Source organism: Glycine soja, chromosome 11 (assembly GCF_004193775.1).
Source record: "Glycine soja cultivar W05 chromosome 11, ASM419377v2, whole genome shotgun sequence".
NCBI lineage: Eukaryota > Viridiplantae > Streptophyta > Magnoliopsida > Fabales > Fabaceae > Glycine > Glycine soja.
This window is the reverse complement of record NC_041012.1, coordinates 50434782-50462251: the sequence shown is the minus strand read 5'-3', so window position 1 is coordinate 50462251 and position 27470 is coordinate 50434782. Positions and strand designations below refer to the sequence as shown.

General features: G+C 31.3%; 4 protein-coding genes and 1 long non-coding RNA gene across 7 annotated transcripts; 2 read left to right on the top strand and 3 right to left on the bottom strand.

The window, feature by feature from the left end:
* Positions 1–326: 326 nt before the first annotated feature.
* LOC114376061 (THO complex subunit 4A-like) lies at positions 327–3215 on the bottom strand. The gene is made up of 5 exons (XM_028333977.1): positions 2889–3215; positions 2638–2784; positions 1780–1848; positions 1515–1696; positions 327–923 (listed from the first exon to the last, which is right to left on the bottom strand). Exons 1-5 carry the CDS (start codon positions 3048–3050, stop codon positions 752–754), a joined length of 732 nt encoding a protein of 243 aa, XP_028189778.1. The 5' UTR covers positions 3051–3215; the 3' UTR covers positions 327–751.
* A 3130-nt stretch (positions 3216–6345) lies between these two features.
* Positions 6346–14222, bottom strand: LOC114375641. 3 transcript variants are annotated; one of them, XR_003658797.1, is made up of 11 exons: positions 14051–14221; positions 13889–13964; positions 13689–13807; positions 13394–13599; positions 13276–13313; positions 8288–8555; positions 8103–8203; positions 7724–7808; positions 7544–7648; positions 6636–7352; positions 6413–6543 (listed from the first exon to the last, which is right to left on the bottom strand). It is a non-coding gene; the product is annotated as an uncharacterized LOC114375641 (long non-coding RNA). The 3 variants fall into 3 exon arrangements; XR_003658798.1 differs by lacking the exon at positions 7724–7808 and having other exon boundaries at positions 6346–6543; positions 6636–7648; positions 14051–14222; XR_003658799.1 differs by lacking the exons at positions 6413–6543; positions 6636–7352; positions 7544–7648; ... (1 more) ...; positions 8103–8203; positions 8288–8555 and adding an exon at positions 12946–12963 and having other exon boundaries at positions 14051–14194.
* A 1101-nt stretch (positions 14223–15323) lies between these two features.
* On the bottom strand, positions 15324–15976 carry LOC114373720. The gene has a single exon (XM_028331243.1). The coding sequence runs from the start codon at positions 15812–15814 to the stop codon at positions 15473–15475; it is 342 nt and encodes a 113-aa protein (XP_028187044.1). The 5' UTR covers positions 15815–15976; the 3' UTR covers positions 15324–15472.
* A 4186-nt stretch (positions 15977–20162) lies between these two features.
* LOC114374184 (histone H2A-like) lies at positions 20163–21064 on the top strand. Its single transcript, XM_028331796.1, has 2 exons — positions 20163–20452; positions 20544–21064. Exons 1-2 carry the CDS (start codon positions 20243–20245, stop codon positions 20781–20783), a joined length of 450 nt encoding a protein of 149 aa, XP_028187597.1. The 5' UTR covers positions 20163–20242; the 3' UTR covers positions 20784–21064.
* A 4625-nt stretch (positions 21065–25689) lies between these two features.
* Positions 25690–26447, top strand: LOC114374129 (histone H2A-like). Its single transcript, XM_028331730.1, has 2 exons — positions 25690–25967; positions 26059–26447. Exons 1-2 carry the CDS (start codon positions 25758–25760, stop codon positions 26293–26295), a joined length of 447 nt encoding a protein of 148 aa, XP_028187531.1. The 5' UTR covers positions 25690–25757; the 3' UTR covers positions 26296–26447.
* Positions 26448–27470: the final 1023 nt, after the last annotated feature.

Genomic DNA, 27470 nt, shown 5'->3' with positions numbered 1-27470 from the left:
AAATAAAATTATTCCATAATCTAAAATTAGCTTATGCATAGGCTAATTTGTAGAAGTTCTCTCATATTAGCATCTCCAGAAACAAGTTTTTAATGTATGCATACGCCACTTTTAGCTTATAGGAGAAACTTATTTCTTTTCCTTCATTTTTTTCTCCTATAAGAGATTATGAAGAAGTTTATCCAAACAAGGCCTAAATCAAATAAGACAATTATAGCACAGGACAAACAGCACTACAAAAAGTGATTAAATGATTATATTTCTTTAGGGGGAGGGGGATGGAGAGCGAATAAGGGATGGGAATCTACCTTATTTGAAGATTCCACTTTAATAGTTTTAACCAAAGCACAAAGCAACAATGGGTGAATTCTGCAGCCTCCTACAATGCAGCCCATGCTTTCTTTGTGTTGTGTGCATGCATAGATGAGATCATGGTTCCCACTTCCAAACCCACTTGTTGAATACTTGAATAAACAAATGATTAAATCCAATGAAAGGAAGCCGGAGTGCATAATACAAGCAGACTTCGGTTTCTTCAGCCACATTTCATAGTCATACCCAACGAAAACAAATATTTCATAACAGAATCCCAAACTACATATATCAACTGTAAAAGTTTTCACTCTAAGTTATCCTTTTCCTTTCCGAAAAGCACGACTGTGATAAAGATACATAATTCGGCGGTGTTCCATCAACATGGCCCTAACAACCGCAAATGTAATAGCAATAAAACAGAACATCGTTGTTTCCTTCAGTTTAATTGCATAGCCTCAGCATGATACTTCTCCAAATCAGCATCAAGATCTTCAGCAGATACCTTTTCATCACGACCTCCTCTTCCACGTCCCCGGCCCCGTTGAATGCTGCCACGACCTCTACTCCCACCACGTGGCCTTCCTAATGACCCACTTCTCCCTTGTCCACTGTTTGAAAGCCAAATCAATGACACAAACATTTAGCTTAAATACAATAAATAATTATTTCACTGATTCAAACTTGAACCCATCCCCCATACATATAAAAGAAAAATTCAAACTATAATGCCAAATCCAAGATCTAGAACTTAAAAACGACGTATAGCTTCCTCGAATTCAATTGTCTTTAATGTATACTACATAAATTCCTATCAAAACAATCCTGTACAATCCAACTGAAACTGTAAACATACACACAACAGGATCTTGCTCTAAGATGTCCATTTGTTTGAAATTAAAAATTAAAAATTCAATATAGCAATATTCAAAGTGAAAATGATGTGCAAAGTCCTTTAAAAAATTCCAAATTTTAAGATTACGAATTGTTTGAAACAAAGAAACTGCAATCATTATAATACATGACACAATGGTTAAACCAGAACCACAAAACACAGGCAATATATGCATATACCCAAATGCAACGTTCAATCATACAAAAATTTCAACAGACCAGGCAAAATAAAATAAAGGGAAGCTTTAGAACACCAAAAATCAGATCAAGAACAAGTATATGCACAAACTCATTAATGTAGTCAATACCTTCTAGGAACTCCAGTTGGGTTTCCAAAAGTTCCATTCACAGCGGGTGGTGCAGCATGTGTAGCGATGTTCGTCCCCACAATCTCTACCTTCATTGGTTTCCCATCCAGCTGAACATTGTTGTACCTCTTCACTGCAGCTACAGCATCAGCTCGGCGCGAGAAGACTACTTCTGCCGTACCCTATGAAAAAAAGAGATTTTCTTAACTACAGCCGGACACATAATTTATCAGAGGGAACAAATTATTGAAACTGGCCAAGATACCTTGGATCTCCCACTCCTGTCATAATGAACAATATGCCGTTTCACGTCGCCAACTTCAAGAAACAACTCCTACACATATAATAAAACACAACATTAACAAAGCATGGTTCAAACAAGAAAAGAAAATTACTAAATAGTATAACTTGATTTGAGATTTTAATATTAATTTGGTTGCTATACGTGTCCGCATAAAAATTATAAGTTTTAGTCATGCACAAGCAAACTTAATGGGTTTTGGTCCCTGTTTTTAACACCATTACTAGTGTGGCTGCCGGTGATGTTGTCAAGAAAATTTTTACACCGCCAGAAAAATTTTGTAGCGGTGTTGCAGTGGCCAAAGTTAATGGATTCAAAGACAAGTGACCGCAAGGACCAAATAACATACTAGATATAGGGACAAAACAGCAAATTACAAACAAGTATAAGGTCCATACTAATAATTAAACCTTGATTTAAATTAATTTCACACTGACACAAGCCCCACATAGATATGTATAGCCAGGCAATCAGTATACATAACTCACACGATTTTGTATTTTTTTTCTTAAAAAAAAAGGAACAAAATAGAGAAAGATTGGAAGGGCTCGACCACCCTGAACTGCATACGCTGCTGCATGATCGAACCGATCTGCGTACATATCGTTCTGCCTTGCTGTCTCCAGGCACGCTTGGTCCCTGTTTTGATGGAGACGGCTTGGCAACACGATATGTATGCAGATCAGTCGGGCCAGGCGGCGGTGTATGCAGTTCACATCAAAATTAAATTCCACAAATAGCCAAAGAATACAAACAGCGCTAAATCAAATCAAGTTAAGCGAAATATCATATACGCAATTACCAACACAAAAGAGATTGTACCTTAATATCATCATTGGAAACGCCATAATCCAAATTGGAAATGTAGAGCTTAGTCCCTGTTTCGATGGAAGACGCTCGACCACCTGGATACGCCGCGGCCACTGGCTGGTTCGCGTACATATCGTGTTTCCAAGCTGTCTCCGGCGCCTAATCAAAACAAACCAAAACAATGAGACAAATTACGGCACAGCGCCAATCTACGAGCGGAAACGGAATCGAAACAGAAAACATAATCGGATTAAAGCGAATACCTTGGCAGCGGCATACGGTGCGGCGCGATTGGCGGCACGGTTGGGGAGGCGGCGAGCGGGTCCGGGTCCCGAGGCTCGGCCTCGGCCCCTGGTGTTGGCGGGGGAAGATTTCTTGTTGTTCTTAATTATATCTTCGAGGGTCATATCCAAAGCCGCAGACATGTTTGCTTGTGATAGTGAAGCAAGAATCGGAGATTGGATCTGAGAGAAGATGGAAGTAGATGCGACGCGGTGTACGAAGGGTGAAGGGGGGAGATTAGGGTTTCGCCCAAGAAGAAAAGGAAAGAAACAGAACACAGAAGGATGAATTCAATGTGATAAAAGACGCGTCTGGGGCCTGCGGCTACGCGCAATCGGCCAAATTATAACCAACCTGCCGCACAAAAAAAAAAAAAAGAGTACAACAGTTCAACACTCTCCACCGTAAATACTAAAAAAATAATCGATTAACCAATAATATTTTTAGTAGGTATTTTATTTAGCATGAAAATATGATGTCGTCTAAGGTGGACCACTATCACCAGCCTTCAGATTAATCTAGGTGCACGATTTGATTGTGCATCCTCCCACATCAAAACTTTGCCTTCCTTCTTTCTTCTTTGTACTCTCCTTCCCGGAGTCTCTCACGGCACCTCCACCACTCTCCGACAACCACCGTCGTCGTCGGTGATCTCTCTAGCACCAATGGCGTAGGCCCCCCAAGCTCCAACCCACCTTCAAGATCTGTTAGAAACTACCGCACCACCACCAAGATCTGCCAGAACCCATCATATCACTAGCCACGCGAGCTGCCACCCCATAATTGTTTCCAAGAAGTACACCGTTCAAAACCATGGTGGTTGACGGTGACGCCGACGAAGGTCCTACAAAGGCGTAACCAAGTTGCGAGCCTCATCGTCGACGATGAGAGGTTTGTGCGGCGGACGCTTCATAAAAGAGAATTGTAGCTCTCAATTCCTTCCCCGATGACCCCCTTTCCCTCAATCTCATCATCGTTGTTTTTTACTTTCCTTCTTTAGCTATCAATTGTAGCTTTTTGTTTTCAGATCTGAGCTTTATTTTTGAAATATGAATTTCTCAAATCTGATTCAATTGTAGCTGGAATCTAATTGTCGAAGAAGTTCAAGTCCCCAAAGTGGTGTGTGCAGATCAGCCAGTTTTTCAAAAGGGAATGTGGAGATCAGAAGGGAGTGCGGAGCTCGCCGGAGAAGAGGAAAGAGAGGGTGGAGGTGGTGAGGACAAAAAACAAAAAATGAAACTTCACCGCCGAAAATCACCTTCGATGGCGGTGAATGGTGGTCGAAAAATTTACCGGTGAGACTTTTCAAGATCAGGTGTGGCATGACCCACAATAACTAGATTGATCTAATGGTTAAAGCAATACTAGATTGATCTAATGGTTAAAAATAATGATCTATCATAAACTACTTAATAAGGTTGTCCATGCTAAACATCGTCAACATCGTCAAAAAATATATGATAAAAAAAATCTGTATATAAAAAAATATTTTTAAAAAAAAATTATCTCTTTAAAAAGATATCAGTACGTCAATAAATAAGTCATTAACTTTTGATAAAGAGATATTACCGTTTATCCAAAAATGTAATGATGTTGTGATAATATTAATAATAATATATTCTCTTTGAAATAATTAGTGAAATATGTTCGGCTCTAATTGTTACAAGTTCCCTAAAGGGTGATTCTTTAGCGTTGAGATCATTTAACATCCTGGGAGGTTGTATATGCATAGACTTGAATGTTGGAGTCAATGTTTGAAAAAATAAGGATTATTTTCTATAAAAAAAAAGTACCTAATCAAGGTTATTGTGGTGGTCTTTATAGATTATAATCTGTAATTTATTTTATATTAAATTTGATCAAACTAAAAAACCGATACCCATTTATAAATTATGAATATGGAAGTTACTTATTATTAGTTAAACTAAAAAATAGTATAAGCTGTTTACTATTTATTATTTTATTATTTTAAAAACTTTTTTTAAATCAAAAGTTGGACAAAATAATTGAATGTATAACCATAAATATTAAACTTTTTAAAAGTTCTTTTTTTGTTATAACTATGACACGGAGTTATAACTATATGCACAATATTATCAAAGATAAATAGTCATTTTATCTCTTAATATTTAATTCGCGATGAAAATACACCTCAAAGTGTAAAAAGTATAACAAATATGTCATATCGTTAATTTTTGTCTGTCATCGTTAATAAGATAGTATTACCTGACACAGAAGGATAAATTTGTCATTGAAATAATAGTCAACATTGATTGTCAGCATAGGGACATATTTGTTATAATATTTTTTTGACTTTTCATCTTTTTATTTCGCTGACAAATACATTTCTAAAGGATTAAAATGCAAAATTTAATCCTTAAAAGTATAAGAAGTACAACAAATATATTTGGACATTAATATGGAAAAAGGGATTTAAAAATGGTAAAATAACTTAAGATTTGAACTCTTATATTTTGATTATCTATCTATTTATTCATCTATCAAATTGTTAATTAATTTTTTAATTAATCAATATTAGTTTGAGCATTACTATGTTTTTTATTTAAATTTATTTGGGTTTTTTATTTGTTAGTAACTATTTTCATTTGATTCATATTATGTATAATAAGTGTTGTCTCGAATGGAAGCACATAAGGTTTATCTAAGGGATTCTTTTATATTTGAGGTATATATATATATATATATATATATATATTATTGATTAAGAAAAAGACTTATAATTTCACTTTAGCTTTATCTAATTTAAATTTGGGAGATTTTTTTTAAAAAAAAATAGTTAATTGAATTCTTTTTTTTAAATAAATAAATTTGGTCCCGTAGTCGATTGTATTTTTTCTACTCAAAACTCTCGACATATTATTTTCAATCTAAATATGATGACACTTAAGTTGGAATTGTGATATGAAATAATTTTAAAGATTAAAAGTAAGAAATTTAGTAGAAATTTGATAAAATTATAAGATATATGATAAAACTTTTTTTAACAACAAAGATTAAGGTCTGACAAGGAAATCAAAATAATAAAAATATATATATTAAAAGGAAATTTTAAAAATATATTGCATAAGTACTAAACGAAAAGAAGCATTAAATTATAAACACATAATAATAATAATAATTAGTCGCAATCTATTATTAACATCCGGATATATTTGTAATACTTTTTATACTTTCACAGACGCATTTGTCAGCGGACTAGGAAAACAAAAAGTCAAAAAGAATATTATGACAAATATGCCCCTATATTGATAATTCACGTTGAGAATCATTTCAGTGACAAATTTGTCCTTCCGTATCACGTAGGCTATTTTATTAACGATAACGGACGGAAGCTAACTACAGGATATATTTGTCTCGCTTTTTACACTTTCAAAAACTAAATTTTGTATTTTTATCTTTTAGGGACGCATTTGTCAGCGAATTACACATTGAGGAACAAAAGTAACTATTTACCCTATTATTAAACTTAAAATTTGACACCCTTTAAAGACTAAACTAATAAAAAAAATCAGTATCAATGAATAGAAACAAAATTAGAAGTTGAAAATCAATCAATTAATTTCAATAGAGAAGTTCCTCAAAGAAAATAATTTGATCCTCCAAATTCGAGTAGTCCTACAACAAAGACCAGCACAAAGTCACTTTTATTGCTTGAATGAAATTAATTAGTGATGCAAAATATTATAGAAAAACATAAGATCACATACTATGCACTACGATGATCGAAAAACAAAAGTTAACAATTGAGCTTTGCCACCAAGTATGAGTAGTTTTCCACACCATTGTTACCTTCAGTCTCATGTTGTCCAGATAAATTAAATTAGAACATGAGACCACGTACCCTGCACTCCTAATTTCCAAAAACAAATCAAACCATTAGCCTTTGCCAGCAACCAAAAATTGTTATTCTGGATTTTTTATATTTTCAGACTCATGTTGCCAACAAATAAAGTGTTCTGATTACCTAATAGAAATAAGATAGCATTAAGTATAATTGAAAAGCAGAAATCCTGGTAAGCGATAATTGTTTATAAAATTGATTTTTGCCTCACTTTATCTTGTATGACATTTTTTTTCTCTCATTCACCAACTTTCTTCCCAATTCTACTATCATAATTTGTCAAAGCAATAGTGTTTCACATTGTTTGGTTATGACAATGTCTAAGGACAACAAATATCTTTCACAACTCTCCTATGAGAAAAATATAAGCTACAAAAATCAATTCAACATCTGCTGTCAAAAAATTATAATTACAACAGATGCTTCATCACAAAATAATGTGTAAATTTTTATCATTGGTCATGATTCTTCCTCACCAAAACATGTGTAATTTAGGACCAAATTTGTACAAACTTAGTCCTTAATTGTCTTCCAAGAATTTGAAAAGACACATCTGCTCGAGTTGCTCAAGGTGGTTACAAACCTGCATATAACATAAAAGAGTTTTGGTAAGGTTCAAGTGCTATTGAAAATATAATTGATTCTTGGTCAGCCTGATAACTTGTCTTTTAAATTAATGCAGTTGTTATATCAAATGTGTTGTATCAATCTATTATATATCTGCAATAATAAAGGAACAAAATGTTTGATTATAAATCAGGAAAACACATCAACTTATTAACATTGTGGCTTTCAAAAAATTCTTCGGATGCATCCATTTTGGTTGACTCAGTCAGCTAAGTCAAGCCTTGTGATGGTGAATCCATACTTGCAATCATCCTATAAAATAACACCTTATCAGAACATGATATTACAACATATATTTTTTTAAAATGCAAACTCGTACTAGAGTACCTCTATGTTAGTTCCATGGCTAGCTCATATTGTGAATTAAAAATCGACTTTGTGCATATCATGCAATTCTGAATATGGATTTTGTCTGGTGAAAAACAATAAAAGAAAATATAAACTTAAAATATGAACAAATATTTTTATGTTTTTTTATTTATTTCTAATATACAAAAACAAAAACTTATACTCGAGAAAGACTTCATTTTGACAAATTGCATTATGACTACAATATTTGCACCTTCTCCATAAGAAAGAAAGGCATTCAACTCATATTTCCCAAATAGAGTATACTCTATTCTCACCCTGTTTATACGCAAAATCATTATTATTTTAAACAGACTAATAAGCATGAGAATAAACAAACTTTCAAACAAAAATATACCTTTCATTCGCAAGTTGAATCACATTCATCTTGGTCTTCTTGCCATCCTTCCGTTCTCTCTCTCAATTCCAACACCAGTCAACAATCCCATCCCATGACATCTTATCCAACAAATGTCATAATGAGCATAATAGCAGAGATAATAACCAAATCAAATTTCTTTGAATTTAGAAGAGCAACCTTACCCACTAAAAAATCAAAATCAAGACCACCATCCATGATTGTAGAAATAGGCACCAAATCATGCACAATGTTTGGGATTGCACCATCATCTAACAATATGACCTTGGTGTTAAACTGAAATGTAAGTTTGTAAGGATGATGGTTAGTCCTGAAGCCACCAATGTTAGAAGCAATACCCATCAGATGGAATGAATAGCATTTTCCTTCCTTGATTCCATTTTGAAATTTCTAAACTAGTGTCCTCTTCACAATGGCGTGGATTCAATTTCCCTGTAAAATAAAATTTCTTTTGTGAGCATTATATTGCATTAAAAAAATATATGGAAATAAAAACTTGTAACATTAAAGAAAACCACCCAAATGACAATCTACCAAAACCATATCCAAAGAGTGTGGTGGTTTTTTAATTTTGAAATCAAGAACCAACCACAAACTAACAATTTTCCAGTTTTCTCTAGTAGCATCAATCTTAGCAGCAGTGTTATGATTGTTGGCCATTTTTATGGATAAACGGGTTTAGAGTTTGGGATAATACAGTGATAGCTGGAATTATTGGAATCTTGACTTTACAAAAAAAAAAAGACTTTACCAATTTAATGACTTTACTTAATTTAAAATGAATTGATTGCTAAAAATATTATAATTACCAAAGTATTTTTTATTTATTTTTAATGCTAATAACATTTTATTTTGACTAATAATATATAATTTTATTCTAAAAAATCTTCATTTTTTAAAATAAATTCATTTTAAATTTTTTCAATGTCATTAAAAATATAATTATTCAAAATGTAATATTAGTCAAAATATAATATATTATATTTTAATTTTAATTTTAGTCAGAATATAATATTCATTATTATATTTTTTAAAACTAATATTGCATTCTGACTAAAATTTAAAAATATATTATATTATATTTTTACTAATATTAAATTGTGACCAATTTTATTTTTAACGACAGTCATAAAATTTTAAAATAATTTATTTAATGATTAATGAAGATTTTTATCAAAAATAATATATTATTAGTCAAAATATAATATACTATTAGTCCAACTAAAATATTATTGTCATTAAAATTTTAAAATAAAATATTTTTGGTAATTATATTATTTTTTACAATAAATTTATTTTCAAATTAAGTAAATTCATTAAATTGGTAAAGTAAAAAAAATGTCAAAATTTCAACAAGAATATATCAATTACAAATTATTGAAGATTTTTCAATGATTGAAACTTATTAGCATTAAAAAAATGAATGTTAAAAATAGAATGCATTAATTGCAATAATAAAGATTTTTCAATGACTCATTAAACAATAAATCATAGACTACCACCAATTCCCCCATTTGAAAACTAAATAAATTATTGTTCAAAACGAAAATATTAATTCAACAAAAAAATGAATAATATTAATTATTATAATAAAGAATTTTGAATGATTTAGTAAACAATAAAATTTAGATTGAGAAAGAGACTTCAAGCAATATTTATTTCATTTCATTAGGTTTGAACAATAAAATTATTCCTTTTATCTTATACATTGAGTATGATGTTATTATTTAAAAATTAATTTTATAAATATAATAAATGAATTACTATGTTCAAACTTTTTATTATAAATAATTATATTATTTGGACTATACTTAATTTTGAAAACTAAAATTATTTTATTTTCATATATTATTTATTTATTTTTAATGAATTAATTTTTGAATTCAAACAAACAAATATTTACATTACCAAAAAAACAAATATTTGAACCATTAAAATCTATTATCTTTTCCCAAGTACTTAACAATGAAGAAAAGTGATATATATATATATATATATATATATATATATATATATATATATATATATATATATATATATATATATATATATATAATGTATTAGAAACTCAATATCTATTAAATGTCTTAGTAATTAACAAAAATTCTTACATAAATGAAAAGTGGAGTAATTAAGAAGGAAACTTGAAGTGCTCATAGTTGGGGGAGTTTTATTTTTCTTTACATATAATGACAAAAATATTACTTTATTAAACTTTAATTATTTTCAAATTTTAAAACAATAAAATTATCTTATTTATTTTAAATGTGGTATTTTCATTTTAAAGCGTGAAATTTATAAATATAATAAATGATTATACTAATTTAAATATTTTTAATTTTTAAAAATAAAAAATAGTGATTTTTTGTTTAATTAAAATTTTTAAAATAATGAATATATTGTTAATACACTTTATTTCATAACAATCATTAATATATTACTCATTTTCTTGTAAAAACTTAAAAACTATTTATTTTTTCTTTTATTTTTATATGGATATAATTCATTATTGTCTACATGATTTTTCCGTGCAATATTATATACACTAAAGTAATTCATTAATAGAAAATAGTTGAGAAATATATTTTAATATACGTATGTATTTTATTATCATTTAAATGAATTTATGTTGGTTAAATTACTTTTACATAATTGTGACAAAAAATTAGTTATACATAATATTTTAATTTTTTCAATATATTCTTCTAGAGTGGGACAATTAATTTGAAGTAAACTTTAAGTTTTTACCCAACAACTTTTAGGGGTGTATTGAATTAGGATTTTCAAATGATTTGAAATGATTATTTTAATAATTTTTTTTGTGATATTTAATTAAGGCTTTTAAGATTTTTTAAGGAAGATAATAAAATTCGTTGATATTCAATTAAGATTTTTGTAACTTATAAAAAGTTATTTGGTATTCTAAAATATATAAATTTTGATAAATTATTTTTAAGAAGGATTGCATCACACTTTTTAATATAAAGTATTTATCAAAAAAATTTAGCCAAATTCTTAAATTTTTTTTAGAATTTTTATTTAATTTTTTATTGGTTATCTGACCTTTTCTCTCTTACCACAAATATTTTTCAAGATGGGTGTGACATATATATTTCACATATTTTTTTGGAATAAAAAATGTTAAATATACTCCTCTCCTCTACATTTTCCCCCTTATTTTCTAAATTAAATTAATTTTTATCTTACAAGCTAAGACTAACCATATTTTCTTTACACTGATTATGTTTATTTATCACTTGGTTGTTATAATATTTTACATAATTGTCACCCTTAATTTTGTCATCTATGTAACTCAATAATTCTTCTATCAATTTTTTATCCTCACTATTCTCTTCTATTGTATGCCTAGTATTATACTGTATTTAAACATATCATTAGATTTATCATGAAATCAATATAGTAATTAAAAAATTAGAAAAATCAACATATAATTTTTAATCTATTATTCAAATCCAAAAGTGAAAATGAGAAAATGTTATTACAAAAAAAATTAATATAGGAGGACATAAAACTAGAATCAGTATAGCTATTAAAAGATTTTTAAAAAATATATTGGTTTAACTTTCTTTTATCAAAACCTCATCATTTTTTTTTCACTAACTTTTGAAATTTTGAATATATTTTTAAAAATTCATAATTTTTTTCAAATTTTATAAATCTACAAAGTGTTTTGAAATCCTTTAAATTCTTATGATATAAATCTATTAAAATTCAAACTATCATAAAAATTTAGTAAAAAAAATTGATAAGTCATAATATTTCTACATAATCTTTCAAAATCTTAATCCAATACACATCCCTTAGTTGTGGGAAAACCCGGAAAAAAATATATATAGTCATTCAATTACAACCATTCACTACTAGAAAACGCGTATTTTACATCGGTCGGAATCGCGATTCAACAACGGTGCTTGACCGTTTTTTATCATAATGATGTTGAAACTTAAAAATTTCAACAACGGTCCATAAACAAACGTTGTAGTAAGCTGTTTTTTTTTTTCTAAATCGGTGCTATATTATTGACCGATGTAGAAACCTTAGTTAGAAATACGTTGGCGAAGTTAACAAGCTTAGTTTCTACATCGTTTTTTATTAAGAAACGTTGTAGTAAGACTAGTTTCTACATTGTTTTTTAATCAAGAAACGTTGTAGTAAGACTAGTTTCTACATCCTTTTTTAATTGAGAAATGTTGTAGTAAGACTAGTTTCTAAGTCAACAAGCTTAGTTTCTACATTGTTTTTTAATTAAGAAACGTTGTAGTAAGACTAGTTTCTACATCGTTTTTTAATTAAAAAACGTTGTAGTAAGACTAGTTTCTACATCCTTTTTTAATTAAGAAATGTTGTAGTAAGATTAGTTTCTAAATCAACAAGCTTAGTTTCTACATCGTTTTTTAATTAAGAAACGTTGTAATAAGACTAGTTTCTACATCATTTTTATTGAAGAAATGTTGTAGTAAGACTAGTTTCTACATCGTTTTTTGAATAAGAAACGTTGTTGATCCCCTATTTTCTACATCGATGCTAACGTAGGCACCGATGTAGTAAGACTAGTTTCTACATCATTTTTAAATTAAGAAACGTTGTTGATCCCTTATTGTCTACATCGGTGGTGACGTCAGCACCGATGTAAAATCATGTTTAACCTGCAGATTAATTTGAGGTTATTTAAAATAAATAATTTATAATATGATAAAATTATCTATAAATAAAATTATATAAGATATTAAAAAAAACTTTAGTAGAGAAATTTACTAGCTAGTGAATACGCGATAGAGATGAAGAGGGCCATGAAAATGATACTGGCATAGTTACTTATCTGTGAAGAAAAGAAAACAAAAAAAAGCATTGGTTTAAAGCACCATAAAGTGCATCACATTCTATGTTTATTGTTTAGAGAAATTCTTGAATTTTGTCTAAGCACAGTACCTAAAGCCACCGGTACTACTAATCGAAAGTTAGAGATAACTATATCTATATTATGATTTTAATACATCTTTAGCTTTTTGAGTGGTGGTGCCTAGAGGCTCTGTACTTATGCAAGAATTGCTCCCGTGTTTATGTATTCCTAGGATGTAACTTGAACTTAGTTTGAGGATTGTACTTAAAAGTAAAGAAAAATTAATCCTACCTCGGGGACAATGAACTTCCCTGTGAGCAGACAGACAGCTGGCAATGCACAATAGGCAATTAAGGGAATTGAAGTTAGAGGATAAATAACTGAGTTTATGTAAGAGATATAGCCATACCATATGGGACAATGCCTACTGAAAAAGATCTCAACAGATCCAAGAGCCCACCGAAGAACTTGATGCAGACGGTCTGAGAGATTTATAGGAGTTGAACCTTTAAAAGCAGGCCTTTTTGGCATGCAGTATACAGATCTCCAACCATGACAATGCATCTTGAAACCTGTTAAAATATCTTCGGTAACTGAGCCATATATCCACCCAACCTGAAAGACAAATGTAGCAGAGGTCTAAGTACAGGAAGACCAGAGCTTGAAAGAGCTTCAAGGCTTTAAATATGAAACAAATAGCATACCTCTTTCCCCCATTCTGTCTTATCTTCATAACCACAACTAATTACATGGATGGCCTCTTTCAAGAGTGTAGAAGAACTTGCTGCTTTTGGAACACCCCCATCTTCCAAGAGTGTTGAAGCTATGAGAACAGATGATTGCCCAAACTTCTTCTCAAACTTCGGTTAAGATATTAAAAAGAAATGCTTATAGTCTAAATTACCTTGTTGTATGGATAGTGAAATACAAAGTATTATGCATCAGAAATACAAAATTGTTTTCCCTCTTGTTTCTCATATCTACAAAAAATAGCAATGTCATAAGGTGCTTGGTTTAAATTTACAGACTAAATTTTAGAAAAACTATATTAACAATAGAAGCCTACTTGTGACTTAAGTGATTATAGCAAGAATCAAGGGCCATAAGGTAACAAGTTTGAGAAAGCTTCCCATCAACCACCTATAAAACATAAATTACACGGATTAATTGTAGTTAGTCAAAACTCAAAAGTAAAGAATGAACACTGTCAAATGCTAGGTAGGTCTGAAATGTGAGTGATCACGGTAGGTCTGAAACGTGAGTGAATGAAGAAGCAGGGTAGGTCTGAAACATGAGTGAGTGAAGAAGCTAGGTAGGTATGAAACGTGACTGATCACGGTAACGCGAGTACTGAGTGTCATGTGACTATCACATGCCGCACACACCACATCGGGCTCCATGAAAAAAACGTTGTTGAAATTTCAACTTTGTTATTCAAGTACGGGTTTCTACAACACCGTTGTCATTTTTTAATTTATAATTATGAGACTGTCACCGCATGTTATATTACGGCGATTATTTTTGACCGATGTCGTTATCATGTTGTGAAAACTACTTTTTCTAGTAGTGATTCATTCATGCATGATAAATTTGATACCTTTAAAAAATGAGGGCCTACATATTCTAAATTATTATTACTTTACTTCCCTTAATTGTTTGAAGACATGAATATCATTAATCCAACAATTGGTTTGAGAGTTTACATTGGATTTGGGGGGTGTTGATTGCATAAAGATCTAAACGATAAAATTGTCAATTTAATCAAATTATTAAAATGGTTCGATTAATTGACTATTTTTATTTTAAATTTAAACAATATTGATCGATTATAATAAATAATTAATCGATTTCAATAAGTTGATATTGATTCGTCTTCCTCCTCTCTATATATATATCTCTTTTTTTTTAAAGATAATTAATAATACAAAACACGCAATATCTTTATTTTAGAAATTCGTCCCATCTTTGGTATAAAAAAAAAAAAAGTTCATCCCAACTAGCAGGCGCGTTTGGTATTATGTCATAAATAACTTGAACATAGTCTTGCAAGTTGCAAATACTCCTCCTTTAGCAGGTTTCGCTAGTCAAACAGGTCTGTCACGTAATTGTATATTCTTTTTCAACAAGTTTTTCTTCAACCTATTTCTCAGTTACATTTAATTTTTCACTAGTGTAATTAAATCGTTGGCTTTGCATTGTTTGGATAACAGACGATTGAAACGAGTACTATCTATCCATTCATTAGAAACTTGATATACATCTGGGAAAATCAGATTAGATTGATATGAGAAATTTTGCAAATTAAAATGATATAGCACAAAGATTCAGTACTGATCAACTTCATGGCAAAAAAGCATTTAATTTAAACTTTTTCGTTTTTGGTACATTAGTGAATGAACTCAGTTGCGCACATGCATAATAAACCAGATTGATAATTAATTTACCCTATGCAAGCGAATTGAGAAATAATTAAGAGTATCGAACTACATCAAGCACAGGCCACTGAACGAAGCAAGCAAGTTGAAGCAGCAACAACCAAAGCAGCGAACAACGTTGGCAAGAAAAAATCCAAGCGAGAACTGCTCATCACCGCATGTTCCGGCAAGCACACCATCTCTCTGGGAAAATCCAAAGGAATCCTAACACCGTTACAGGGCTTTGAGAACGAAGAAGATGGAGATATGGCCAACACAAAAGCCACCCCGGTAGCCAGAGATACCAACACCACGGTAACAATTAACAGAAGTGTCCACGTAACGGCGTTGAGTAACGGCGAGGGTACTGTTGATGCCACTCGCCGAAAAAATGAATGGAAGCAAACTAGGGACATGATCGTCGGAAACTAATAAAAACACACGAACGAGTCTTGGCTGAAAAGCGAAAAGAGGTGCCAAGTTAAGGAAAGGGGACCCGGTTTTAGTTTGTTAGTTATTGACATTATGCGGCACTAACTAACGTTGGACTTGGACTAGTACAATAGAAGTGTGGTGTGGATGCACGTTTGCATAACTACTCTGTGTTATGACGAAAATGCCATTAGTAGCCTTATAAGTTATAAACCGGCACGTAATTGCCTGTCTAGTTTTTGTTTAAATTTAAACTGTATTTGAAACGTGCAGACCGGCCACCAGAATGGAAAAAAGCCGCACTTTAGTCTTTACGCGATAAGCTGACCCCAAACTATATGCATTGCCACGGCACGCCAGAGCAATTCAACACTATCCAATTTCAACTTTCAACAATTTCAGATTAATAAAAATCATAAAATTAATTTCATAAATAAATTAAGTAATTTCATGAAAATTCTTCAGTCATTCTCATTATTATTTTTTTTATCGACAAATATTAATTATTAATTTTTTTATCATTCATATCCATTAATGATGATTGATAGGCAAAAATCTAAATAACAATTACGGGTTGAAAAATATTAGAGACTATTTAATCTAATGGATGATAGAGTGATCATATGATTACCTTGTGATAATCATCAATATCATCTCAATGTTTTTGAAAGGTTGTTTAAATTAAGAGTAAGTTTGACATTTTGTAGGCTCATGGCAAAATAATAGACAAAAGCCATTTGTGTACATGTATGATAAATACATATTTCATAAAAAGATAGACACACAATTTTTTTGAAAATAATACATTTGATTACTTACAAATATTTTTTAAAACTCATAAATGCATACAAATATAAAATATTATTTGCGAATAAACATTTAATTTCATGTAGAAATTGAAATTTGTTAGCTTTAATGCTTGAAAAAGTTAAAAATTAAGAATTAGAAAAGTTTTAGAGCCGACAAGATGAAGTTGTCACTACTCACTAACAAAAAATATTTTTTTCTCTTCACACCATAGTTATATGAATTTTTTTTTGGGTCCCCTTAGGTCATGAGTCCTGGCGGTCGCACCCAAAAACAACCCTAGGATCGGCCTTGTGTTTAATTAAGAGTGGGATTTTATCTTGATAATTAATGGGGACCTTTAATGTTTATGTTAATTCTATAGATTAATAAAGTGAAATTTATTTTTTAGCCGAAAATGACATAAATAAAAAACTTTATATATTATATCTAAGTTGTGTCCATTGTAATTTTAAGATCTAACATTGGGCATGAACATCAGGGTGGTAAACAAATAGTTATTTATCTCCACTGATTATGTCATTTTGAACTATCAAATACATCGAGTGATGGGTTGACTAGGTTGCAGGGTGGATTAGGTGGCTATATGCAGGCTATCGGGAGGAAAATGTTTAGAAAAAAATGTTAAAAAAGGGGTTGGCTAGCAATAGGAGGTTGCAAAAATTAATTCTGTAAAAAACCTGAATCAAATTGGTTTTGAATTATTTTAATCGGTTCAATTTTATATTTAAATAGTCAAATTAATTTAAAATCAAACTTATATTAAAAAATTGATTCATAATTAAATTAATTTTTAATTAGTTTTAAACTAGTTTTAAGAGTCGAACAATTTTAAATGGATATTTGAACTATTTTTTTTCAAATAAAAAATATTTAAAAAAAAATTAGTTTGATTAATTCAATTAGTTTTATAAAATAATATACTCAATTTTTCTTTAACTAGTTCTGAAAAAAAATTACTTTCATTTATTGCAATTCAATCTGAATCGATTTTTTTCCACACCTATAACTAGTAGTGACATGGATCATGTAGTCATCGTGATGGAAGGGAAATCCTTTGTACAACCTCCCAAAAGTCATCACAGGCTATAAAGGAGAGGGTGTTCCACCCGTAATGGATGAATTCAATGACAACAATTTTAAAGTGGCGTGGCAATGGTAGAATAGTAGGCGAGGTTGAAGGAGTTCAGCCACGTTAGGCATCATTGTGGATATAGATGAAGATGGAAGACTAAAACTCGGAGGGTGAGTTGGTGTGACACTCTAATATGCTTGTGTTATGAACTAAATGATTGCAAAAAATAATGACTATCCACATAAATGAGGGAAAGTTTGAGAGGCTACGTGTGGTTGTGTTTATTATTTATTACTTTAAATACTAAAATCAACGTCATGGGTTTCTTCTTTTTGACACAGAAAGTCATGGGCTTCTAATTGATACAAATTACAATTCATAATTGTTACTCTAACAAAGTGACAAGCACGATAAATTTAAGCAAAAGGCTAAAGGCATGATTTAGTGGGAATTAGATGTACAGAGATAAAGGACGATCAAACACTTATTAACGGATTATCGGAGAAACGAAGTAAAAGAGACTCCTATTATCCGGAGAGTGATATACTGTCTTGCCTCACTAGGAACTTCTAGCATTATATATTCTAGGATTTGCTTTGCAAGATGGGACACACAATTAGTGGCCTAGAAGTTTTAAACATACATTGTAGGGTGAGTCCGATCATCATAATGTTAAAAATCTAAAATTAACCCCCTCAACACAACTCTTTCTTATTCACTTTTTAGTTGCTCCAACTTGTATATGACCAAACCCATCCAAAAATCATTTGTTCTTCTTGAGTTCATTTTAAAAGTTTGGATTGGATGTTAAATTTTTTATCACCCCTATATAACACACGTATTCGATGAATTGTCATAATTTGACTATATTAATTCTTATATATGTCAAGATCAAGACAAAGACGTGAATATCCAACAAATAAAATAAAAGAATGATTGGAAAGAAAAATGGTGGACGAATAAAACTGTAAGAAGACATTTGGTTGATATAAATTCTTTTAACTTGATGGTTAGACAAATTTGAGTTGTGTCAGCATGAATAACTTCTCTTAGTTGTATCTATAGAACCATATGAAAAATATAAAAAAAAACAAGAAAAAAAAACAAAAGAGGACATTGTGAAGTTAGGTCATAAAAGATGACAAAGACTAGGGTGTGTATGCCTAACTTCTTTTGCACCCTACATGAGTTTATGAAAAAAGATGGTAGCCATTTGGGTTCGTCCGATTTAATAATAAAAAATTTAAATGGATCAGATTTGATGAAGTCAACCGGATTGAGGACTAACATAGGTCTTCCATTTGGAATAGGCTTCCCCTCCCCCAACAATCGAGTCACGGAGTTGCGTCTGCCTTATCTTTAACTCAGTGGCAGACTCAGTGAATGTATCTTTGAGTTGTGCATGTGCGTAAAATAAGCCTTCGTTTAAACTCTTTCAACGGAACCACTCCTTCGTCGCTCTCCAAATGTATGCTCCTACGATCAATGTTCTTGCAAGATAATTTGTTTTTTGGCAACCTTCCACCGGAGATTGCAAACCTCACCAGCCTTCAAATTCTCAACGTGATACAAAACCATATCTCTGGTAGCATCCCCGGTGAACTCCCTATCAGTCTGGAAACCCTTGACCTCTCATCGAATGCTTTCTCCGAAAGGATTCTGACCTCCATTGTAAACCTCTCTCAGGTTCAGTTGATAAATCTTTCCTACAATCGGTTTTCTGGCGAGATTCCTGTGAGCGTCGGGGAGCTTCAACAACTGCAGTACCTTTTGTCAGACCACGACCTCCTCGGAGGAACGTTTCCTTCGCCGCTCGCCAACTGCTTTGCGCTTTTGCATCTGAGCATGGAGGGAAACGCGCTTATTGGCGTCATTCCATCGGCGATTTTGGCGCGACTTCAATGATGCCGCTCTCTCAAAACAATCTCACAAGCTCCATTCTAGGTTCTGTTTTTTTGCAATGGTTCAGTCCACGCACCATTGCTTAATGTTTCCAACAATGCACTTTTCAACCACATCTATTATTCCTCAATTCGGTGAATATTATCAAATCCAGTCCATTTAATTTTTTATTATTAAATTGGACAAATCCAAATGACTACCACTTTTTTTCGTAAATCTATATAGAATGTGAAAAGAGTTTAGGGTACGCACCCTAATCTGTCTCATAAAAGATATCCAATAGTAGTCCTCGATTTTTAATTTTAATATTAAAATATTTAGGAATGTGCAATGAATGCGTAACAAAAAAAAAAGGTAAGAATGAAAATCCGATAGAAGCGAGTATCGTCATACCCCATTGGCCAGTTTTCGAACAACACGGATCGCCACGCAAGCAATCCTAAGCCGTAGATAAAGTCCAATCCAACAGTCAGCATCTTCTTCTAGCGCTAGATCCTGACGGAGGGTGTCCAAAACCTCTACAATATAAAAACCCTGCCAACGCAACTTCATTTTCATCTCACCATCACTCTCGCTCTTGCAATTAGTCCTCTTCCAACAATCCGCACCTAAACTCTAGGGTTCTGACATGGACACTGGTGGAAAGATCAAGAAGGGCGCCGGAGGAAGAAAGGGCGGCGGCCCAAAGAAGAAGCCGGTTTCAAGGTCCGTCAAGGCCGGTCTCCAATTCCCCGTCGGAAGAATTGGCCGTTATTTGAAGAAAGGAAGGTACGCCCAGCGTGTCGGTACCGGTGCTCCCGTTTACTTGGCCGCAGTTCTCGAGTACCTAGCTGCTGAGGTAACATATCATTAATTTGCATCACTTAATCTTGATTGACTATGGTTAATTATGTGTGGTGAAATTGAATTGTCTTGATTGGATTGTGAAGGTGCTTGAGTTGGCTGGGAATGCTGCACGTGACAACAAGAAGAACAGGATTATTCCGAGACATGTGCTATTGGCTGTGAGGAACGATGAGGAGTTGGGGAAATTGCTTGCCGGTGTCACCATTGCACATGGTGGTGTTCTTCCGAACATTAACCCTGTTTTGTTGCCTAAGAAGACTGAGAGGGCTTCCAAGGAGCCTAAGTCTCCATCCAAGGCTACTAAATCTCCTAAAAAGTCTTAACTGACTTAGTTTATTGTTTCTCTATTTAGTGTGCACAAAATGTAAATCTGTGTTTAGGTTCCTTCTTGTATCACCATAATTTGTAGTTCTCAAGTCGCTGTTTCTTTTTCACATTTTCATTCAATCTGTTGAGACAGCAAGCTCTCAGTAATGGATTGATTTAATTTTCTTATATTCGTATAATTGTATGCCGCCTCTCTCCCATCTTCTCTCTATCGAAAGATTGCGCAATTTGATTTAGACGATTTGAATTTCCATCATAATTATTGTTTGGATAGGTGTATGTGTGATCCAGGAATGAAATGGACGTTGAGAGTATGTTAGTTTTGAATTTTTTTTATTAAATTTTACTTTTAAGTTGATTTTACAATGAAACTTAAAACATAAGTCACATAATTTTAAAATTAATTTTATTCAAAATTTGTTTTGTATGCTCATTCAAATTCTCACTTATTGCAAATGTCTTGGTTGGTAAAGTTGCACATGAACATGAATCAGCACGTGTTATTTACTACGAAAGATTTGAGACCAAGTTGTTTCGCTTTTCATGTTCTCGCTTTCTTAATCTCATGATTATGGTTATCCCTTAGCAAGACTGTGCAAGGGAAATTCGTTCCCTGGTGTTTAAAAGGTGAAAACACGGTTTGTTTTTGTTTCTTGTTTGTAAGCTATTATCATGTTTTTGTGTTTAGACATAGTTACCACACTACTTCTGCAAAGATTTGATTAAATTGTTTAGGAGAAATCCTGTAACAATGATACCTATGCTGGAGTTACAAACAGGTCACTTCTACATCAAACACTCTTAACTAGTTTGATTAGATTCCTGGAAGTACGAATATTGCACTCAATTACCCTTGCTGCAGTTTTTGATTTGATGTATATAATATATATAGTGGAAACTGAAAAGAGTAGCAAGCAATATAAGAAACCTCCTTGTATTTGAGATGGGACGCAATAGGTGGAGTAGCAAGCAATATAACAAATTTAAATTGAATTGATATTTTTTTTTTAAATTAATTCAAGAAATAAATGAGTGTACTATTTTATAAAATTAATTCGAACAATTGAATTGTTTCTATCAAACTAGTTTGGTTATTAACCTAAAATCGAATTGATTTTCATTTAAATATTTTTTTTTATTTGAAAAAAATAGGTCAAAATCAGTTGGAAAATTAATTTAAAACTGATTCAATTTTTAGAACTAATTTAAAATTGGTTAAAAATTAATTCAGTTTAGAATATTTTTTAAAAATTAGTTTGATTTTGAACCAATTTTTAAATTAATTTGACTATTTTAATATAAAATCAAATCGATTAAAATAATTCAAAACCAATTGGACTCGACTCTTTTACTGAATTAATTTTTACACACTGGTTTTACCATGAACTTTTGGTGATATAATTGTGGACTCTCATTTCTAGTGCACGCTCTCCCCTCATGCTCTCCTATAGACTTTAGTTCGAGTGAATTTTCATAATTTGAATGGACTGTTGCGTTGCTACTGTTTTTGACGTGGATGTAATTAGCAAGTTACATAGCGTTGACTTATAGCTTGAATGGTTGAAATTTTTCTTCTTGAAATTTTGCTGTTATGGTAGGTTGGAAAGGCTGAAAATATACCTGGTTTCCACTTGAAATTGCTTTGCCGAAATTCTCTTTTTTGGTGTTTGTTTAAATTTGATAACTCTTGCTCTTGATCTATGGAAGTGTGGTGTCAACTTTTTGTTTTTGAGTAACGTATTCTGTATAGTGTCGTGCCAACTAGTAAAGTGAAATCTTAATAAAATAAATCAAGTTTATAAAATTTCAAATAATTGGTAAATTAGTTTATAATTGATGGTTCCACTTTGTTTCAACCTATAGGCCATCGCAATACTTACTGCTCTTAAATTTAAATCCGAAAATTATGAAAAGGGAATTGAATTAATATAAATAACAAGCGTTTTAGTCATTAGTTAGGTAAGTAGTATACGTGAAATGCTTAAAAGTATTCCGTTAGGCTAAGAGGACACTTGGCGTAATCAAATCAAGTATTTTCTCGACCATGTATCCACTTCGTATAATATGTCCGGGTCTTTGATATATGTAAATGACGAGTACCTTTTATCATGATTATCATCAATAAATCTATTTAAAAATAATTACTTGATTAGAAGTGTTTAAGCATAACTAAGAGACATATTACTTAGCTTGTAATCAGACCCCTAGGTAGGAAAAAAGATTCATTTTCAAACATTTATTACATATCAGTAACAACTTGTCGATTTCTAACTTGAGCAGACCACCTTTTGTAGGTATCCCTCCAAGCTATTTCGGATGGGCACATACACCAGAGACTTGAGCTAAATGCTGCCAGAGTGTCATTCGATACAATAGAACACCCTATGCCATAAGGACAATAGTCCGGTACATTTGTGACAGGAACAATATTTTTTTTTTCACTTTGTAAGCATGCATTCCAAAACATAGTGTTGTTAAAAACAACAAATTCTTGCTTATTCTTAAATGTTTGTAACAAAAAAAAAACAAAGCACGGTAAATCTTTTAATATTAGAGTTTGACTTTTCCTTCAAATTAAAAATAATTTGGCTGTGATAAAATAATTAATTTTTAACAATATATTACTTCCCAAATTAAAATTAAGTGATTTCAATGTTTTTATTTTGTCTAAACAACATGTGTTATTAGGAGATAATCTTATTTAAGCTGAATATGATTATTATGAGTAATAAAATTCTCCCTTAAATATTTATCACATTTATATATCTTGCATTTCCATTGTCGAGTTTTATATAATGGTCATATTAGCTTAATATTTAGATTTTTTTGGATAAAAGTTGATATTTAGATAAATATATAATTTTAAATGTGCTGCATATTTAAGTTATAAATTTTTTAAAAACATAAAGTTAATTTTATATAAACATGGTTAACCTAAAAATAAGCGAGGTTCGAAACAAAATTTGATAGAGACTTTTGAATTTTAAACGAGTTGTATGTGTGACTTTTTTCTTGTATTTGGAGCCTTTTTGGTTTTACAAAACTAATAAATATTTTTTTTTAATTGATAGATTAAAGGTTAAGTTTTAGTCACTTTATGTTGGACTGCCCTACATAAAGGTGATATATGATTTTAATAGAGTGAATAAATAATTTAGTCCTTGAGATTATACCTATTTTGCATATTTAGTTCCTAACTTAATATTAGATTCAAAATAGTCTCTATCTTTGCAAAAGTGCTGCAGAATAGTCCTTCCGTTAAATTGCAAAGTTGTGCCTAACACGATTTCTGGCAGCGCAGATTCCTCCTTGGATTCCTTATCATCTTTTGATTCCTCTGATTTTTTCTTTTCTTCTTCATTTGTTTTTTTCTCCTCCACTTTGTTTTCCTCTGGTTTTTTCTCTTCCTATTCAAAACACACACAAAAAAAACCAGAACCCGAAATGATATATTGATGGTAATTGAAGAAAAAAAGAGAGGAAAAGAAAATGGTTATACAGATCTCGGCCATTGGTGTTGATGACTATAGAAATAAGGTTGTTGCTGTAGATTTTTGGTTTTTTTTTATTTGTACAAGTGTGTGTGGGTTCTTTTTCGCATATATGCCTCAATTGGTTTAGAACCATCAAATTTGAAGAAGTCACTCATTCTATCATCATCAAATGATGTGGCCTAAAATTGACCTTACTAACAACATTACTTTAAAATTTAACCAAATGACTATTTTGCAATACTTATGCAAAAGATAAAGACTATTTTGAATTTTTCATTAAGTTAGGGACTAATATGCAACGGGGTACAAAGTCAGGAACTAAGTTGTCTATTTACTCGTTTTGTTATCATCAAATGACGTGACATCTTTTAAGAGACACGTTCACGTGTCATGCCACATCATCTTTTAGTGCCACGTTGGATAGTCCACGTGACACTAAAATAGACCTCATTAACGGTGTTATTTTAAAATTTAATGGAAGAACTATTTTGCAACACTTTTGCAAAGATAGAGACTATGTTGAATTTAATATCAAGTTAAGGACTAATATACAAAATGAGTACAATCTGAGAAATTAAATTACCTATTCACTTGATTTTAATATGCAAAATGGATTGATATTAAGATTGTCAACGTTTGGTATGATATTGTAACCACGTCACAATTATTAGGAAAGGATAAGTATAGACACTACTTTTAAAATGTTCTTAATTTTTTATTGAAACATTTTATCTTTTATTTTTAAAATAATTATAATTTTACTCTCATTTTTTTATTGAAATATTTTATGATCACTTCTAAAAGTTAACAATTTTAGTAATCGGGATCAATCTCAAACTTTGATTTGTATACTCCGTTAAAAATAATTCGCATATGTGTTTGTTTATTATTCAGGTGACATATATTTTTAATTATTTAATTTCTAATAAACATAATTTATATAAAAAAGAATTAAAAAAATACAAAATAAACATTCGAAATTGGTGATTGGAATTAAAACCATGAATTTTCTAAAAGTTTCTCACATGATTTTAATTAAAACTGTAATGAAATGTTTCTCACATGTAAAAATTAATACATTTATATCTTTTACACATTATTTAATGAATAAAATTTACTTTTAGACACTGGTTAATAAATACATTATTTATTATTTTATCTTTCAATTAATAAAACAAGTTCACTGCATGCGTTTGTTTTAGTAGTTGATATCCACATCTCAGCCTATTTTAAAATTTGAAACAAAGGTGTGTGCCCAATAGTTGCATCCATTGGCTGGTTCCGAAGGACACGGATTGCCAAACAAGCAATCGCGAGCCGTGGATAAGAGCTAATCAAACTGTCCACGTTTCTCAGCGCTGGATCCTCTTCAAAGGTGTCCAAACTCCAAAGCTTTATAATATGGAACCCTGCCAACACATCTTCCCATCACTCTCACGCTTCTGATTATTCCTCTTCCCATTCTAGGGTTCCGAAATGGACGCTGGCGGAAAGATCAAGAAGGGCGCCGGAGGAAGAAAGGGCGGCGGCCCTAAGAAGAAGCCGGTTTCAAGGTCCGTCAAGGCCGGTCTCCAATTCCCCGTCGGAAGAATTGGCCGTTATTTGAAGAAAGGAAGGTACGCCCAGCGTGTCGGTACCGGTGCTCCCGTTTACTTGGCCGCAGTTCTCGAGTACCTAGCTGCTGAGGTAACATATCACTAATTTGCATCACTTAATCTTGATTGACTATGGTTAATTATGTGTTGTGAAATTGAATTGTCTTGATTGGATTGTGAAGGTGCTTGAGTTGGCTGGGAATGCTGCACGTGACAACAAGAAGAACAGGATTATTCCGAGACATGTGCTGTTGGCTGTGAGGAACGATGAGGAGTTGGGGAAATTGCTTGCTGGTGTCACCATTGCTCATGGTGGTGTTCTTCCAAACATTAACCCTGTTTTGCTACCTAAGAAGACTCAGGTTGCTAAGGAACCAAAATCTCCATCCAAGGCTACCAAGTCTCCAAAGAAAGCTTAGATGTTTTTATTTTATTTTAATATATGTATATCAGTGTTTAGATGCTTTTTATGTAAAAGAAAATAGTATCTATTGGAAACACTGTAATTCTTATCGTCTTGCATGTAGGAGTTTGCTAAATAATGAAAATATCTTATTATTTTGGGTCAAAATTTATGCCTTTGGTGCTTTTTGTTATGGTGCATGTCTCAGTTGCTGGGAGTTGAAATGATTTTTGTTTTTCTAACTTTATTGGTCCTTCTTCGGTAATAATTTTCATTCGTTTGAGGTCAGATATGATTGAGAAGAAAGTATTTCAAGTACCCCTCGATAGATAATAGTATTTTTTTATTTGAAAATTGTTTTTTAATGAATATTCATCATGTTATAAGACACATTATGTTATAAGACACTTAGGGAGAGTAAAAAAAAAAGAGAATTAAGATATATGAATGAATGTAATAATCCTAAAATTAAAAGAATATAGGTTAGCTTTAAATTTGGAACAACATGATCACTTAATAACGTATATAAACAAAGTACTATAACGAGTTAAAAAAGCATTAATATAATTTTAGAGAGATGGTTAAGTTATCATAGAAGAATTCAATATGATTTAAGTATTTTTTTATAAGTAAATAAATTTTTAAAAAGTTAATATTCTTCTCTACTCACTTTATTTTAAACCTTGATAAACAATTTTAGTGAAAATATTTGTGTGTAAATTTTTCTTGAAGCAATAGTAATTATGTTTGACAAATAAAATTAATTTGTTTCTAATCCAGTGAGTTAGAAATACTTGTAATTTTTTACTTAGGATAAAAAAAAATCTTGATAAACAATAGATAATAAACAAGTTATAGGTAGTATAAAAAAAGTAAGAATATGAAATTGAATTTAATTTTATCAATTTGTTGTCATACCTTTTAAAAAATATAATCTTATTCTCAAATTATGTAAATAAAGAAAACATTGAAACTAATGTTAGAAATTCAAGAATCATGAAAGAATCTCATCAACAATCATGGTATAAAGTTTTCTTAGAAGAGCCAAAGTAATCCATCCTCAATATGAGTCATTCAATTTTAGATGCTCCATTACTACAATTTCAAAGTCTGTCTCCTTTTGAAACCACAAAAAGTAATGTGTAAAAAGAAAATAAAAACAATTGATATGAAACAAGTTATAGGTAGTAT

Bases quoted from the DNA above. Each gene is read 5' to 3' on its own strand.
- LOC114373720 (XM_028331243.1), bottom strand. From the start codon at position 15,814: ATGTCCCTAGTTTGCTTCCATTCATTTTTTCGGCGAGTGGCATCAACA.
- LOC114374129 (XM_028331730.1), top strand. From the start codon at position 25,758: ATGGACGCTGGCGGAAAGATCAAGAAGGGCGCCGGAGGAAGAAAGGGC. The intron at 25,968-26,058 runs GTAACATATCAC...TGGATTGTGAAG, and splicing joins TCGAGTACCTAGCTGCTGAG to GTGCTTGAGTTGGCTGGGAA.
- LOC114374184 (XM_028331796.1), top strand. From the start codon at position 20,243: ATGGACACTGGTGGAAAGATCAAGAAGGGCGCCGGAGGAAGAAAGGGC. The intron at 20,453-20,543 runs GTAACATATCAT...TGGATTGTGAAG, and splicing joins TCGAGTACCTAGCTGCTGAG to GTGCTTGAGTTGGCTGGGAA.
- LOC114376061 (XM_028333977.1), bottom strand. From the start codon at position 3,050: ATGTCTGCGGCTTTGGATATGACCCTCGAAGATATAATTAAGAACAAC. The intron at 1,849-2,637 runs GTACAATCTCTT...TTATATGTGTAG, and splicing joins TTTCCAATGATGATATTAAG to GAGTTGTTTCTTGAAGTTGG. The intron at 1,697-1,779 runs GTATCTTGGCCA...TTTTTTTCATAG, and splicing joins ACAGGAGTGGGAGATCCAAG to GGTACGGCAGAAGTAGTCTT.